At 37.2% G+C, this 15,565-nt stretch overlaps 1 protein-coding gene across 2 annotated transcripts in view; it reads left to right on the top strand.

Annotated features, from left to right (window-relative positions):
- gbe1 (1,4-alpha-glucan branching enzyme 1) overlaps positions 1-15,565 on the top strand; it is a 126,049-nt gene that overhangs the window by 50,009 nt on the left and 60,475 nt on the right. For both annotated transcript variants that reach the window (XM_023351518.1, XM_023351519.1), the window contains 2 exons: positions 6,743-6,853; positions 6,942-7,113. In XM_023351518.1, coding sequence (XP_023207286.1) covers positions 6,743-6,853; positions 6,942-7,113 — 283 coding nt within the window. The remainder of the gene's footprint in view (positions 1-6,742; positions 6,854-6,941; positions 7,114-15,565) is intronic.

The following is a 15,565-nucleotide window of genomic DNA, read 5'->3' as shown; positions in this document are numbered from 1 at the left end:
CAGGCTTCTTTATTGGAACTTGTAGAAAGGCAGGCTGTCATCTCATGCAATGTATCCTAACGTGGGATTGCCTCATGCACTGTTCAAACAGAATATTATTAATATCATATTTATCTAGTCAGAATATCCATAAAGATCATACTCTCCCTTTTTTTACACATTCCTGCAGAATCATCAGAGAAAAGCAATTTATTGTTTTATTCTTAAACAGATCAGCCTACCTCCCATGCTTCTCTTCAAAGATTATTTTCTTGAGCACAAATTGTTTTTTTTTCTATGAACTGTCTTTAAAGCCTGTGACCTTTCATGATAGCTTGAGTTCATAAGATAGAACATTGTGAAGAGCATCACTATTAAACGACACTGAATAGAAACATTCTGAAAATACATTCTTTATGAGATTAATTGTCAATATGTTGATATTGACTTATAATATGAACTTTATTAATTTCCATTGGGAGGTCAGATAAATCTTGATTGGTCTTAGAAAACTGCTGTGTATTGGAAACCATGTGAAAAAATTGTTTTCTTAGCAATGTCTTGCAGTGAAAATATTTTTGTCGTGGAAAAAAAACTATTTCCAAGCACTGTTCAGGTGAAATCACTCAATCCGGTTTATTCATGTATTGTGCACAATACAGAGAGCTTGTAGGACAATCAGTAATGAAGCAGTTCTGGATGAAAGCTCTGCCAGGCAGAGCCAACACATGAGTTTTATACAAAGGGATAAGGGATCCTAAGCATGGGAAACAGACTGGTTCCCATACAGCTTTGAAAAACAACGTCCAACCTTGTACATGTAACCAAAATAGTTTAACTTGGTGGGAATATACTGGAACTTAGAATAAACATATAGCAATACAACTAGCAGGTGTAACCTTACTTTAATTTTTCCACTACAATTTTATTTATTTTTTTTGCAGATTATTAAATACAGCTCGATCTAAAATTATTTATACACCTGGTATTTTTAAATGAGTCTCATTCAATACATGTATTCTTGATTAGAAACTCGAGCCAGTTTTACAGTTTATTTTATTTTATTTTACAGTTTAGTTTATTTTATGCTGCAATTAATATTGCAAAATTAATCAAAATTAATAGAAACAAGTGATTGAAATATCTACAAAATTTATGAAATTTACTTTTCTAATTAAACTTGTGAATTGAGTTATACTATTATGCCCACTATTGAAGTAGGTTTAAGACCTGTTTTATAAATTATTTTCATTTTATTACAATAACTTTATTTTAATTAATGACCCGCTCTCCCTTTGCAATCAAACTCATTCTTTTTTTTTTTACATGACAGGAGCACTGTCAAGAAATGACAAGATTATTCAGCGTGTTACCACTCAACGGCGCATCTGTCTGCAGGCGAAATAATGGGCACCAAACATTCACAAATCCTCCACAACAACTGTTGAAGCACCCTTTAGTTGGACACTTCAGTCCGAACTGCCACTGCGAAAGTGCTTAATAGCCCACAATGGGAAAACATTGTTTATAACTGTTCAGTCATCAGGTCTGTAACTTTATGATGGTAAAGCCAAGTAGCGGAGGGAGGGAGTTGGATGGAGGTGGAGGGATTTAACATGCACACCCAATCCTTCATGCACAGATAAAGCTGTTTATCTCAAATCTTTCTCCTGCTGTTTCTAGATGAGCTGACACACTGTCAGAATGTTTGTGTTCTGACAAAGGCTGTTTTGATAAAAATGCCACCGATTTATTGTCGCTTTAAAACTGTTTTTTGTTGTTGTTTTTTTATCACCAAGTATTTTGTGTAATTGCGCAGTCAATTTGGAATATATAAAAATATAGCCAGGCAGTATGTTATGTAGGGACATACGTGTACGGGTTCGGCTGCCGGATGAGTGAAGATTGTTCGGCGTGTGCATGCGTGTGTGTGTGTGTTTGTTTGAGTGTAGAGGCTTGAAGAAAAGCGCTGATTGCAGAATAGCTAAAAAGGTTGGCTGTTGTAACGTTTTCATGGAAAGCATATTTCTTTGCTATGGGTCCACAGCGAATTTTAAAATATTTACTCATATTTTAGGGTTGGGGAGGGTTGGGGAGCAAGATGGAGAGTATGACCTCAGCTCAGCATGCATGCACTACGGCTTCTTGTGTTTCCCAACGGGGGGAGTCAATGCATCGTTAATCAAGTCTGTCTCTCACAGCGGTTGGTTTTACTCAGCGTCGGGTTTGAAGGGAGGAGAAAAGGAGGTGAGAGATCTAGTCCACGACTTGACCTTCCTCTATATGCTGGAAGTAGCTGTGCAGCCTGCAGAGCATGTACCTCCGAGGCTTCGCTCAATTTTCCCGAGAACCCTTCTTGAGAGGTTGCTGTTGCATTTACTTACTGCATTGCAAGCCTTTTTTCCCCCCCGTTTGTTTGGTGTTTGTTTTGATGCTACTCATTGTTACATGTTTTAATTAAATTTGTAACCTCCCTAAGGAGAGTGGATGCTGGAGGCAGAGCAAAAATGTTCTCCATATCTGTGCAGGGATGCATTCATATGAACATGCTGTGGTATAGTCAGTGAAGTGCATTCAGGGCTAGCCTTGCCTCTTCTCACAGAGTGTCAATTAGGGAGGGATTTGAATGGACTGAAGTGGAGCCTCCAGTGAGGTATATGTTGCAGAAAAGGAGAATTGGAGCTGGAAGGGAGGGCGAGACAGGAGGAAACAGAAGGAAAGAGAAACAAAGACGCAGAGCAACAGAGCTGCGAGCTTATTTATAGATTCACATGTGTGCACGGATGAATCTCTTTCAGTTCCTCGGCTGGGGCCCCCATGCTGTGTTTTGTCCTCAGCATGACTGATTGATATGACTCATTTACTGGCTGCAGAAGGCTGTTAGGACCAACAGACTGTGAAAAATTAAGATGTCCTAATGAGAAGGACCAGATAAGGCGCAGTGGCACAAGTTGGGATGATTCGATCTGATTATGACCATAAAATGCTGTCACTCCTAATGGATAATGTTACAAAGCCCTCTAATTTAACAAGCACCCTTCCCTCAAGCTACAATAGATTGAGATGTAATTGAAACAATTAGAGGCAGAGGAGAAAGAGGGCTCCATGGTGGCGGCTAGGAGATGAGAGGTTGATGCTGAGAATTCGCCGGCATCCCTCCGCTTCTCTCGGCTGTTCAACTTGAATGACCTCCGAGTCAATTGTCTCAATTTTTCCTTCTGTTCCTCCATTTATTTTAATTGAATGAAAATATCAGTCTGAACAGCTCTCCCTTATTAGTTTCAGGGGAGGGAAAGGGAAAGAAAAAAAATCTATTTCTTCTCTAAGTCACTCCGCTCTGTCCATCATGCCAGAAACACTTTCAATTAATATGACTTAATAAAATTCAGGCTGTCAGCGAGCAATGATGGAGTTCGGCTTGTTTACGTAAACATGCCGCGGGCTTTATCGCCAGCCTTTCGCTCCGACCTGCTCGGCTGGTGTCACCCTCTGCACGCCTGCTTTTAACAGCAGCAGCTTTTCAGTTTTGTCCAGCTTAATTGCACTTTGAGGCCACCTCTGCGTGGTGTTAACGGGCTTTCAGCAAGGCTTTTTATAGCAGAATCTGCGACATGACCCAAAGTGGGCCTTTTTAGCTGAGCAAAGTCCACCGATGTTTCTGTTGGCAAAACCTTTTGTTAAGCAGTGAAGTTATGTGGACGTTTGTGTTGGAGGACGAAGCGGTGCATGCTTTCTTTGATCTTTTTTTTAACGTAGCCCAACCAGTAAAAATGATTTTCACGGCTTTCCTGATGAAACTTTTAAAGTTAAGAGGAAGATTATTTTTGGTTCTAGTCCAAGGAACTGAACTTAAAATAGGAGGTTTATAAACATTAAAATTAAATGTTAAAAAAAAAGTGTCCCATCCGCAGGTCAAAAGACTGGGAAGAACTTATGTTGAGTCCATTCCATGCTTGGACAGAGAATTTGTTCTTTTTTAATCTCTGCAACACACCATTTCCAGCCAATAATTAATAAAAAAAAATAATTTCCCTCTGTGTTTAATAAAGTATATTCATTCATTCATTCATTCATTCATTCATTCATTCAATAAGTGGTGGATAGCATTTTCCCTTCTATGACTGAAGTTATTTTTCTAAAAAGTTGTTTTTTAATATTTTTTAGTATCTTAGTCTTATATTTAAAAGTGTTTGACCAAAATGTAATGAACAAGCAAAGAGGGTAAATACTGTCTTCATGACGTTGTAATAAATGTTGACGGGTTAGCTTAGGGGAGCTGAAAAGCAGAGAATCAGTAGAGATTTGATGTCAATGCATAACAGCTCATTGAGCATTCACAATATAGGAGTGGCAGTGTTTGTATGATATGATGAGATGTCCGCATAGGGAAAAAGAAACTGCTGTTCAGATCAACCTAAGAATGTAAAATGGGGCTAAAAGCTAAACCTTTCTCCGCCATTAAATCCTTTCCAACTCTGCGTGAGAGCCTCTTAAATCAGTCACAGCATGCCAGTGGCAGCAAAATGACCTCATCCTGCACGGCAAGACTTTTTTATTTTATTATTTTATTTCTAGCTCTGTCTAATTAATCTGGGCACTCTGGTTGGCTCCTGACAGCAGGCTTGTAAAGTAAGATTTGTGCACTGCTCATTATCATTGATGAAGTGGAGTGTCAGCGGTGCCAGGAAGCTCGGCTGGCCGGGGCTGATGCGGGTGAGCTGGTGGTAGGGAAGTCATCAACCCGTTCACTTCTGTCTCTGCTCCGACAGTCCCACTCCAAAATTAATTGCTCCCAGACCACTTTTGCGGTTGAATTGAATTGTAATGATTCATAAAGAAGTGTAAAATGTCTGATTGTAAGTAGATGTGGAGGCAGCCTTGATGATCTCTCGGGGACTGCTGGTAGATTCATTTGTTCAAGAAAGGCCTTGAGGAGACATAAAATTTTATCAGTTGTTATGTTTGTTTTTTTAAAACTACATTTGTGTATTTTGTTTTTGTGTATAACTACATATTAATAATTCAGTGTTGGTATAGGAAGCACACATTGTCATGTACTTTATAACAATACAAACACAGAAATTTTAAACAAAAATGCATGCCATAAGCTAATTTATTTTATTTAAAATGGCTTATTAAACATCTCGTAGTTCTTTCTTTATTGTTACTTTGCAATAAATAAATTAATTCACTTGTTCCATTTGCAATGGACACTATAACAATTATAGGCCAAACTAATTTGCGATGCATGTCCCCATGTGCTGTTAATAACATACAACAATCCAAAAGACAATAAAACAGTAATAAAAAATGTCATACATAACATAAATTCTAAAATCAACTTCAAACAGACCACAATGATACAAGAGCCATCATGGGCTCACTAACAGAAAAACTACACTCGCCAACTGCCGATATTGATTTTAGCCATTTCCATTTTTTTTCTGTAGGAACTATAATTCACAGTTTTCCAGACCTAGTTTTACTTCATTCACTTTTTGAAAAATGTATTTTTAAATTTTTTGGTCAACCCAAAAGCTGCCAGTCCTTTGCTAGTATATTCTAATTCAAGAATTACAATATTTGGTATAGGGTTGCTTTGAAGAGAAACACAGAACAAGCAATTAGTTGCCTATTTTTAAATAGTCGGATTGTTTGTGTTTTTTACATTTTAGTGTTGATATTTTCTATTGATCTTATCTTAAAGAGTTTCTAAGTGTGTAGCTCTAGGATTTGAAAACATCTCAGCCCTTCAAGGTGTTAAAACCACTGAGATTCGGTTGCAAGTATAAAAAGAATTGCCCCAGTAAATGTCTTTGGTGGCAATGGCAATGACTATAGCCACACAAGGCAAAGGTGAAGAAAATTGAATGTGAACAGATGGTGATATAGAGAGGCGTATTGCCTTTATTTAGGGGGACCAGTCAGTTCATCTCAGACATATTGATCGGCACAATTTACTCTCTTTACTCAGAGGATTATGGCTCTGTAGAGTAATATAAAGGTTTCCTGACGTGTCAATCAGCTGTCACTGCCAATTCCACTGAGCAGACTTCAGCCTGTCTCTGAAATGGGTTTGCCGAGTCACCCACCTCTCAGACAGCTGCATGTCAATTGCCAAGGATTCTTGGAGGACTTTTTTTTCATATTCATAATGATTCTGTGGGTTTCCAGACTTCCTCGTCTTGATTGAATTATCTTTGTTCTTGGTGCGCTCACATGATCTTTTTCCCCACCCCGTTACTTTGTTGTTGCTTTTGTATACTTTTTGTATACAGCGTTTGAACAAATTCTTTATTGTGATACCGTCTTGAAAGACGTGCCTTGAATGCATGCTTTCGTGACCTCTTGTCTTCTCCTGACCTTTTGGAAATGACTCAATTGGCAGTAAGCGAGCATGTTGACTTGCCAGTGCAGTGCCACCAGTTGGATTTATTGTTGAATCCTTCCATTGGATGAGAGGTTCTGACCTTGCCCATCTTGGGTTTGGAGAGCTGATGCCTTACTACCCATGGGCTGTAGTGCAGTTATTAAAAACTCCATTACCACCATTTATAGGTAGACATAACTCACAGTGCGGATATAGAGATGTCAAAACAGAGATTGATCTTGGTAAGAAGTGTAACCCAGAGAAAACTTGGGAAAGGTAGAAAGTCTGCCGGAACTGAAATACTGAGCTGAAGGCATCAGTCAGTCTGAAAAGATCTTTCAGCTATACATCTATCATACCCTTTTTCAATAAGCCCTCTCTGTCATTGTGTAGATCCTGAAGGAGTTAAAGGATGAAGAGTGGGACATAGGCAATATTGTCTTCACGCTGACCAACAGGCGGTATGGAGAGAAGTGCATTGCATATGCAGAAAGCCACGACCAGGTACTCATTTAATCCTATCTCACTTTACACTGCATGCAGTCAGCATCTTTTTCTGCTGTGAATAATGAAATATCACACACATTTTCAGGCCCTGGTTGGTGATAAGACCTTGGCCTTCTGGCTAATGGACAAAGAGATGTACACCAATATGAGTACCCTGGTTCCCATGTCGCACATCATCGACCGTGGAATGCAGCTGCATAAGATGATCCGCCTCCTCACACATGGCTTAGGTGGAGAGGGATACCTGAACTTTATGGGTGAGTCATCACTGTAACACAGAGAATCTATAGTTACAGGGGTGTATAAGTTGCAATTTTTGCCAAAATATATGAAAAATATCAACTTGTGCCATGTTTTTATTTTGTCTTTTATTACCGCTGCTAATAGAGGTAACGTCCAATTAAAAATGCTGGAAAATAACTACTGATAAGACAAACAATTATTTTCATTTTTTTTGCTGCACCATGTTATAAAGAATGAGACCTGATTACTTTTATTTCAAAAAGCACTTCCTGTGCACAGCATGATAATAGCTTGTCTGACATGCACATTTACTAGTGGCTTCCCATTACATGCTACAGCACAGTTCTACTCTGCACAGCTCTTCCCCGCATCATTTTCTACAGCAGACAGTAATTCCTCAACCTGTTCCGCTCTCGATAATCCCACTGTCTGTGAAGCTTCAGTAGCATAGATGCTTAAATTTCCTGCATCTGTTGGCATTAATAAGGCTTACTTGTATTTATTTTCTTTTACTTTTTGGTCTGAGGTTTGTGAGCTGGTTGGTGATTGATTTAAGAATTAAAATATAAAATCACTATGCTTAATCTGTCTTTTTAGTAATAGTTATCTAACATGATTTCTTTAAATTTAGAAACATAACATTTTTGATGCACCTAAAGAATAAGATGAGGGAGTACTTGTTGAATGAATTGTGTCTGAATAATCTTATTCAGTGTCTTTCCTTGATGTTATTTTTTGTGATCGATTGAAGCCAAAATTTAAACTGAAATAAAAAATCAAGGTATTTGTTCAGTTTTGAATAAGTTTAGAAATGCAACTATTGCACAATTTTGCAGCCACAGTTACGGTCAAGTTACTGCCATCTGCTGATATTCTTATCTAAGAGATGTTGTAATGCAAAAATAATTTGACAGATTGAAAAAAACACACAAAAAAAGAACTGCTTTACCACCAATAATATTGTCCTGAAGGGAAAGACCTGGCTAGTGGATTTGCATAGCACATTTACCCAATTAAAAGAAACTGAAGGGCAGCATTTAATTTTTTTTTTAGTCCAACATTTTTTTAATGAATGAACTAAAGATAAACCAAAGCAAGATGCTGCTGCCTCCATAATTAACAGCAATACTGGTGTCAACCAGGTAATGAACATTGTCTGTTTTTCTTCAGAAATGAATCTTCTCTAATCTACAGAGCATCCCTATTTTTCCACACTTTTGTATTTATTTATAATGGAGAAAAGAGGAACTTTTGGGACAGTGATGCTGCATCTTTTTTGTACCGTTATCCCAATTTGTGCTTTTATACAATCAGATTCTGGAAGTATACAGACAATTCCTTTGACTTTATTGCTTAGTTTTTATTCTGATATGCCAACTTTCACAGGAAGTTTGAACAGTTCCAAATCCTGTTCAGTTGACTGAATTTAAATCAACTAAACCTAAATCAACTTGCAAGATCGTCTCAAGGATGATCAGTGGAAATCATTGATACTTAATATAATCTATTATGTTTAAAATTAAAGGGTTTTATATGTTCCTAAATTACCCAAAACATTTTTTCGGTGTGTTATTGTAGACTATTTCGTCGAGATTAAAGGAAGATTGAAGGAACAACACTTAATCAGTTTTAGAATACATCTGGTGTAAATATTTCAAGTTTGCACCGTTATTGCATTTTGTCTTATTCATTGTGTGAGCTGACAAAACGAGTCATTCTGCAGTGAACTTTGATGTCGCCCTCCCTAATTAGGTCATGTTTTACAATCAGGGCACATATTTGTGTTGTTCAGGTGACATTAAAATGCCGAAGAGGTGATCAAGGTCATTACATGGCAGCTCACACTTTTTTCCTCTATTGAAACAGGCGAGGAAAATGCTTTTGGATCCCTGTCATGCACTGTAATCCAGCTGCATTTGAGCATTTGCCCCCAGGCAGACACAACGCTCCCCTAAGTGTTCAATGAACAGATAGAAAAATACATTTACTCTCCTGTCTTTCACAGGCAAGCAGGCGGTTTAAGACAAGCTGCTGCACAGGGAAGAGCAAACAAACATTCCTTTAAAATAAATAATTCAACGGCTTATATGGAGATTGTATATATGAATGCTTCTTTTTGTGGGCAATGTATTTTAATTGCTGTTTTTGTATTTTTCATTAGTTGTTTAATTTCAAGGTTAGCTGCATCACTTTTTAAAACATGAATTTTATTCAGTCCCATAATAATTTAAAAGAAAATGCAACACAAAGAGCTCACTTGTATAATTTGTTGTTTCCTTTTCATAAAATGTGTGTGTGGAAGAGCTGATTGGAATCACAAGAACCTCTTTGAAGTTGAGTTGACCCCACTTTCCTGAACTGCTTGTGAATTGTGGGACAAAAATCAGATAGATTGCTTTTATTCCCTAAATGGATCCGCTCTGCAGTCACTGTTGAGATGCACCTCGTTTGCAACTCATCATCTGAACCAGAGCATGACTTTATCTGCTCCTGCTGGTAAAGATAATAAAGTCATAATTAATTACATACCGTGGGAAGTTGACCTTGACTGAAAGGAATGCAGTTCCTTGATTTTGAAACACTCAGATTTAACGTAAATTGTAATGCACCTTTGAATGCATTACAAAAATATTCACACTCCTCGAACTTTCCTTGACATTTTGTCTCATTACTAACCAAATTTTAAATTTGGTGGTGATCATAGGTGATAGACCAGCACAAATTATAACATAATTGTGTTGAACAAAAATGATTCACTGTTTTTAGCAAATACTCATTTAAAAAGGTGTGGCAAACATTTGTATGTAGGCCCTTTGAGACAATGCTTAGGAGAATCAACACTTGCTCCTTTTAAATCTGCAAATCTTGTGGTGTGTAATGCTATAAGTCTTTAAATTGAAATTTTTACCTATTCTGTATGTGGCGCATCTGGGAATTAGATTTGGATTTGAACTTGGACCTGGTCTTTCTGTCACCATTCCATTGTAACTTTTGTTCATGGTTATTTTCCTGCTGGGAAACACTCGATTAAACAATGTCTTTCTTTTTGCCACTCTTGCATGATGGCAACATTTGTAAAGCACAAAACTTCTATGGATACTCCTCTGGAGGAGAGTTTAGATCAAGCCTAAAAAAACCATACCCGGCATGCAGGCTCTGTGTCCAATCTCTATCTGACAAAATCCAGCAGTGTAACTTCTACAGTTTTTAGCTTTTGGTTAAGACCTTCCAGCTCCATTTTGTCTCCATTTTGGCTTGTTGTAGCCACAGGGTGAGTAAATTGCAAAATTACCTGGGGTGTGTGAGTGATAGGAGCGGAGTTGCGTTCACATTTACTGTGCATTTACTGCAGTGCTGTATTCCTGTACAGTCTAATGAACTTCTGCACCTGACTTTCTTCCTCAACTGAGTAAGTATCCAAATCCTCTATTAAATAACAACTTTATACAGCGCATTGTCGTTTTCTCCTTGCTGTATATATTGTAGGCTTATTAAATGCACCATAGAAACCTTAGCCCGACCCAATCATCACGTAAACAATTTTACATTTTTATCAATCTTGTATATTTTTTTTTATTTTACTTTGGTCATAAATCTAAACTCTACTCTAGAGTAACCATGGGATTTTTGGCTGTGTCTGACTTCTGAAGGCAGTATGTTGCATTAGATTTTATGGAGGGACACTAGTGTAGATGGTGTTGAATAGAAATGGACCCTAGATTGGAGACTTATTTTCATCCACGAGAGGATTTGGTTCCCTGGTCTTAACTGAACTCTTTAGTTTAGGCAGATATTTTTACCTGCCTGGATTTCAGCACAGGTCTCTGTTCCCCTTGGTGGTGTGTGTTACTGTCAGATTTTCCGCTACTTGGATGAACGTGTTGGAGAGGTTTGGACAGAGCACAATCAAAACAGCTTTTCTCTTTGGATAGCTCTAACTGGACAGCTTTTAATGATTAGAATGTCAGAGGATTGACCCCTTGTGGGTTGCTGAAGAACAGTTGAAAGTAATTATATCTGATTCTTTGGCAAAAGCGTTGCTGAAAGGCACTCTCTGCTGCTCTCTTGGTGCTTTGACTCCCCCACGGATTTCTGTGCCACATTCATTTTCAGTTAATCATTACAGATTCAGAATGATGAAGGGATGAGTGAAGAATACCTTCAAAGTTTATTTGACAATGATCTGATTAAGTCCACTGAATTTCTATAAAACAAACTATGAAGCTGCACCCATTTGAACTAATCTCAAACTTCTACAACTTTAATTACATTTAAAGATGTATTTAGTAGCATTTACAAAGATTGTATCTGATGATAGATACAGTGTCCTTTTTAAAATGACAACTCAGCCTGACAAAGTCATAATGTTACCCCTCTCAATATAAAAAGGTGCATTTCATAGATGATTTCAAAAGCACAATGATTGCTTAAGAGGTTGGAAAGAACTTTTAGAGGCTTGAACTACTCTTGAAGTAAATGTCAACCCCACCCTTTCGGGACTGTGGAACGGTTTGCACTCACATGTTGACTAACATGTAATCAAAGGGGAAGGCCCTTTGAATGAAAGCATGTGGAGATCCTTCCTAAATCTGAGAAGTAACTAAATATTTCTGCTATTTTTATTCATACCATTTAAATCATCTGTGTTAATTCCTGCATTACACTATTATTCCATTTTGCAAACAAATGTATAATTATTTAACATGCTTATCCTAACTGGCCTTTCCATTGCTTTTTTTAGTTAATGTCACAAACTGGGCTCATGTTTGTGGCAAATTACAGCCAAGCAGGGCTTTTAAGATTCTTGATTGGGTGGCAGTCTGGTAAGTTTCCAAGCACAAGATGCATTTTCAGAATTAACCTAAGTAAATTAATGTTGATCATTTTTCAAAAATATTTTGGTTCACTCTTTTCTATTTCCTAATGTTTGAGTTTTAAGAATATCTACAACTAGTGCTATTATTCACTGGTACACACTACCAGCACTTTAAAATTTTACCCCATTATTTTCCAGAGGCCGGTGTGTACCAGGACTTTTTCCGGTGTTGTAACAGGCGTTAACAGGTCTGCGTTTCCCCAGCAGTATGTTCACCCCCCCCCCCCCCTACAGCTCCACCTGCACAAGCAACAAAAAACCTGTATGTGACACCAGCAGTCTTGGCTTTTACAGACAGCATCTTATGGGAGGTATTGTCAAAAAATGTGATAAACAAGACTTACAAAACTCAGAAATGGAAAAAATGGGACATGGAACAGAAGAAAGAAGTAGATGTGATTCAGGGCATGAAAACAGAGACTCCAGCACTCAATAGTAGAAAATCAAGGGCTTATATGATTGGTAGACCTGGTGAAACATGGGGATGATGAGACGGGTGAATGGCACAAGTGATTATTACTGGTGAGCGTGAATACAATAGAAACGGGAGGCAGACTAATAACAGGAGAGAAACTAAAGAGGATATAATAAAGTATGCTAACACAAAGTACAAAATTCAAGAACAAACTAAAACTAAATAAAAAAAGAATAAACATATATGGCAAGACCTATTCAGTAATGATTAATATATGGGACTGAACAAAACATGGTAAGAGAGAACTGAAATGAAACACAGAACATCATGAGAGGGAAATAAATATTCAGGGAGGGAAACACAACAATTAGCTATGAAATAGACCTCAAAGAAAGAATTGGGAAACTATGAAGCATTAATCATCCATAAGAAACAATCAAACCGAAAGTCAAAAACCCAAACACAAAACAATTATGGCACAACTGTGAAAGCTCAAACATCCAAGTAAACACAAAGTAGTGTTCTGTCATCTATCCGTCCATCTAGATAGATAAATGGATATATATATATATATTTACATAATGGGTAAGATGATATTGCTAACGTGCCATGGGCTGGTTGAGGCCAGACATAATACTGAGAAAAATACATTTTCACAGACCACAATAATAACAAAGGATTTGTCACTTCTTTGTGTTTTAAAGAAATATCTTTTTTCTGTTATTTTTCATGTCAATGTTAACGCCATGAAGCTATGAACAAGTAACTCTTAAACACTTTGAATTTGACTCGTGGGTTTGATTAAAAACTAACTTTGTTCTTTGTAATTTCTGTACAAGAAAAGTATTGCTCTACAGATTAATAGACAGATCTATATAAATATATCTCAAATGTTTCTATTCCATATTTGTATGACATTAAGAGAAATACTTGCACTTTTTTCCAAATGAATTAAAGCACTGTCTAGAACTGATGTATATTCTATCAAAGTGTAAAGATGTACAACCAGACCAAATAATTTAAATTTTTCGAATTAAAATGAATTCTGACTCACAAATATAATGTTACTATCCTATTAAAGTAAGGCTATAGGTATTTCATCATGAACAGTTTTAAATCAGAGAACTGAAGAGTTAATATATGCTTAAAGTGGCTCTTGAAATGTTTCCAAGTTTAGGCCATTGTGAGAGTGTTTGGGGAAAATACTTTAGGAGAAAAAACATAAGAAAATCAAGTAAATCTGAGATGACTTGCCATGTCACTGGATCAATAATGGCGGAGTCATTTAGCCTGTGCTGAGCAAGAGCAAATTGTTTGAGCTAGCAAATCAATTTGAAGTGCATAGCCTAGAAAAACCATTCATTTACTCATGACCACTAGCAAACACCACAGAGCAAGAGGACACAGGGGGTGTTCACATTCTGTGTGCTGCTGGATGGATACAGTAAAAGATGTTGGAGCGTCAATGACATTAAAGCACCAAGTGGCGTGGCGCTAATGAAATGCTTCAGTGGGTTTATCATTACATCAGCAGGGACAAAATGAAAGTGCTCTCACTTCCTGACTTTCAGGGCTCACGGAGACTTAAGATAACCTTGCAGATTTACAGTCTAAGTCTCTGAGCTGAAACTTCTCCCACCTCTTTGTATTCACAGAGGACTACAGTGCAACAGGCAGCCATTATATTGCAGCCTTGAAGAGTGAATTGAAAACCGGCACTTCTTTCTCATACATTTCAAATGTATAATCCCTCTTAGAGCTGACTATTCTTGCTTGCTTGGGGATTCGGATGAGTGTGCCCGTCCCGCCTCTGCTGTTTAACCAGGAACAGTTTTTTAATGTGCAAACTGGGAGTGGAAGAGACATTATCATAATACCATGAGATAAATCTAGAACAATTCCTAATAATCTGAGTATAACATCTGTAGCTTCTTCTTTTTTGTTGTTGTTTTGCACTGCATCTAAAACCTGTTGTGACTCTTGCCCTCTCATCCCCTCATTGATCTTCCTTTGCCAGAATCCCTCCAATGGAAAACACATTGATCCTTGGCTCCTTCTTGTGCTGCTAATTACTGAGGGGACTGTGTCACTGTCAGCCGGTTAACTGATGCAGGGTTGTGCAGACAAGTAATGGGACGTGCCAGCTGAAATGCTGTCTGACATAACTATGTGGAGGCATAACTGGTTCTACCTGTAATGGCATAATTATTTTTGATTCTTATTGAAACTGACAAAAAAAAATCTAATTAGCATTATTGCCCAACAGGTCTATTTTGCAAATTTTAATTTGTTTGAAAAAAAATTCCTTAAGGCAGTTTTCAGTTGTTCATTTATAGAGGTCGTTTTAGAGTATTATTAACTAGGGGGCTAATAAGGTATTAACACTGCAATACTTGTCACTGACAAAGTGATATTTGCCCTGACAATTCATATTATTCAGCTAATGTCAGTAGTTCATTTTGTCAAGTAAAGAAGAAGCAAATACTCCAGAAACTGCATATAAAGGAGTGCTATATGCTTTACATCCTGTCTGTGAGACTTTTATTTTGAAGTAAGACGAGAGTAGTAAGCTGTTGAAAGACTGAGTTTATAAATGTTCTATTCAGTTTGTCTTGAAAATTTGAGCATTGATTTGGGAATGATAAACATTTTCACAAAAAGAGATACTAACGCACTTTCAGCTTCTATTTTCAATAGAAACTGCCAGAAATTCTAATGAACAGTTTACTTTTGTAATGCTGTGTTACGTTTGGGGTATTTTAAAGTTACAATGGAAAATGTTAGGCACAACATAGCAAGGCATGTTTATTTGCATAGCACATTTCAGGAACAAGACAACTCAAAGTGGTTTATATGATGAAAATATAAAACAACAAAACCAAAACGAATTACAGATCATTGACATAATGAAGACAAGTATTTAAAAGTTGGAATGCAGACAAAAATTAATGATGTTCCAGTTCATTTTAATTGAAGGCAACTCTTAACTTTGGCTTAGAGGGAGTTATTAAGTAAAATTGACTTTTTGAGCTTTATGTCATGTTGCAATATCATTCCCTCATCAAAAACTATACTTCCTGTCATTCAGGAAAGCCTAAATGCTTGCTACCACAAAGTGCTGCCTATGTACACAAAGCTCCATGTTCTTAAATTTGAATTAGACATGTTTATTTAA

This window comes from Xiphophorus maculatus, chromosome 18 (genome assembly GCF_002775205.1).
Source record: "Xiphophorus maculatus strain JP 163 A chromosome 18, X_maculatus-5.0-male, whole genome shotgun sequence".
Taxonomy (NCBI): domain Eukaryota; kingdom Metazoa; phylum Chordata; class Actinopteri; order Cyprinodontiformes; family Poeciliidae; genus Xiphophorus; species Xiphophorus maculatus.
Note: the sequence above shows the minus strand (reverse complement) of the source record. Positions and strands in the feature narration are given on the sequence as shown.